Raw genomic sequence first — 2,098 nt, 5'->3', positions numbered from 1 at the left:
CGCCTCGTAACTAATCATCTTTCTTTGTGGTTTCTTCTACGTTATGGAACTATATAATTTAATATGTCTCGCACAGTCACATCATAAAAACAGGGTTGACGTCGAGCATCCATCACAGACATGTTATATAAACCTAACTTAGATTTCAAACAGAGTTAATAATAAGCTTCCTAACCACTTAACTATCAGAAGCATAAATTCAACACTACTAATAAAATGGTAGCAGATTCAACACTTAGTTTGATCACACATATACTAACTCATCTTACTCAAAACAACAGAAACGCAGTGATGACAAGAATCCCATTAACTGTTAAACTTCTAACTTCTGATTAGCTAAAACTTTATGCGAAAATCATCAGAATTGCGCCAAAAAGCAATCAAGTGAGATTATTACTGAACCAGTGACTGTACATTTATTTACACTTGGGTTAATAAAACTCATCTCAAGGATTTGTCCTTCTGCTGAGTTTCATATCCGACTTCCCCAGAGAGAGAGTGGTCATCTGGGATGTCCCAGAGAGATCAGAGAGGAAGGGCTGACGGCTCCTAAAGTCCCTACATTTTATTTACCAAGTGATATTATGAGCACTTGGCAGATTAATGGACGGTAAGGAAGCACTTCTTCCTCGCAGTGCTAGTGGAATAGTGCCAGCAGCTGAACGGTGAGTTTTAAATATTATTTTACAGGTTTGAGATCTGAAGTGTATTAAAAATGTACAAAAATTCAGTTCATTGACACTTGTTTACGAATTCATAATAACATCAGTAGAAACAGTTAACACATTAACGCACATGCTGCTCAGAATATAAAGTTACTGTTGTCTATCTCTCAGTTTAAAGAGAAGCTCACAATATAACACAGCATGAGGAGGAGGCAGCAGGCAAGAGCTAGCTTGGCTCTGAAAAATGTTTACAGCGATGCAGCGTGACCGCATTGGTGCCGTTTCAGGGTTTTACTGTGAGTAAATGTTTTCCCACGCTGTTCACACCGGTACGCTTTCTCCCCCATGTGAACATATTTGTGACTTTTTAGATTACTTAAAGTAGAGAAAACCTTCCCACACTGGTCACAGCTGTACGGTTTCTCTCCAGTGTGAACTCTCCGATGATTCTTTGACTGTCCGGATGTTCTGAAGGATTTGTCACAGTGGTGTTGTTTAAGTCCATCTCTTCCTCTCTGTTTCTATAATAACAGACATACAGAGAGAAAGACGGTGAGTGAGATGTAATGGTGCAGCAAGTATGGAGGATAAATCCAGGTCAGTCTCTCTGTGTGACACAGACAGAGAAAGTGAACCCACAAGGTTCAGAAGGCAGAATTCATATTTAGAGATAAGGTTTAGTTAAGATATGATTACAGCTGTAGAATATGTGTTTGTACTTTTGTTGTCATATTTTCATGCAGATAAGAGGTACTTTGATTTAGCGTTAAAGCAAACACACACACACACACACACACACACACGTACTGACTTCTGAAAAACTAGAAACCAGATGTTTTTCTGTTAGGTTGGGTTTCCTTGGACTCTGGCCAACATGTGAGGAACAGGTTAAAACTTAAAATGTCTGACAGCTTTCACAACAAGAGGAGCAAAAGCTCAGCAGTAAGTTAACTTTCCCTTAAGTGCAGAACTGGAAGCTAACTTCAGCGTCCTGACTCAACGGCGATCTGGACTCAACAAATCCCTCATCCTGTTGCCCGTACAGGCTGGATGTCAGCACACACACAGATTAAAAACCACCAGGGCACAAATCAGAGCGACCGCATGAACTTCTGCAGTAACATCCCCAGTTCATGTGGCAACCAATTAAACTGTCACACTGGTCCCAGAGCCAGGTACTCACCCCGGTGCTGACTTCCTGGCTGGTCCGGTCCCGGTCGCTCTTAGCAGGAACTCTCTGTCGGACGCTCATCCTCTTAGACGCCGCTGCCGCCATCTCGTCTCTATCAGACTGGACCCAGGAGCATGCGCCGCTCGTGCAGACTCTGTAGTGATGGGAGTACCAGCTGTTTGAAGGGGGGCGGATCTTTAGAGGTACAGAGCTACTGAAATGCAGTTTGCATCTAACCAGGAGTGCAGAAATAGTGTTTTTA

The 2,098-nt window shown here is 42.2% G+C and overlaps 1 protein-coding gene across 1 annotated transcript; it reads right to left on the bottom strand.

Moving 5' to 3' along the window:
* Positions 1-393: 393 nt before the first annotated feature.
* Positions 394-2,007, bottom strand: LOC123964453 (zinc finger protein 716-like). Its single transcript, XM_046041429.1, has 2 exons — positions 1,849-2,007; positions 394-1,186 (listed from the first exon to the last, which is right to left on the bottom strand). Exons 1-2 carry the CDS (start codon positions 1,939-1,941, stop codon positions 914-916), a joined length of 366 nt encoding a protein of 121 aa, XP_045897385.1. The 5' UTR covers positions 1,942-2,007; the 3' UTR covers positions 394-913.
* Between the last annotated feature and the right edge of the window lie 91 nt (positions 2,008-2,098).

The sequence above is a fragment of the Micropterus dolomieu genome, unplaced genomic scaffold (assembly GCF_021292245.1).
Source record: "Micropterus dolomieu isolate WLL.071019.BEF.003 ecotype Adirondacks unplaced genomic scaffold, ASM2129224v1 contig_2616, whole genome shotgun sequence".
In the NCBI taxonomy this organism is placed as follows: Eukaryota; Metazoa; Chordata; class Actinopteri; order Centrarchiformes; family Centrarchidae; genus Micropterus; species Micropterus dolomieu.
This window is presented reverse-complemented; position numbering and strand designations above follow the sequence as displayed.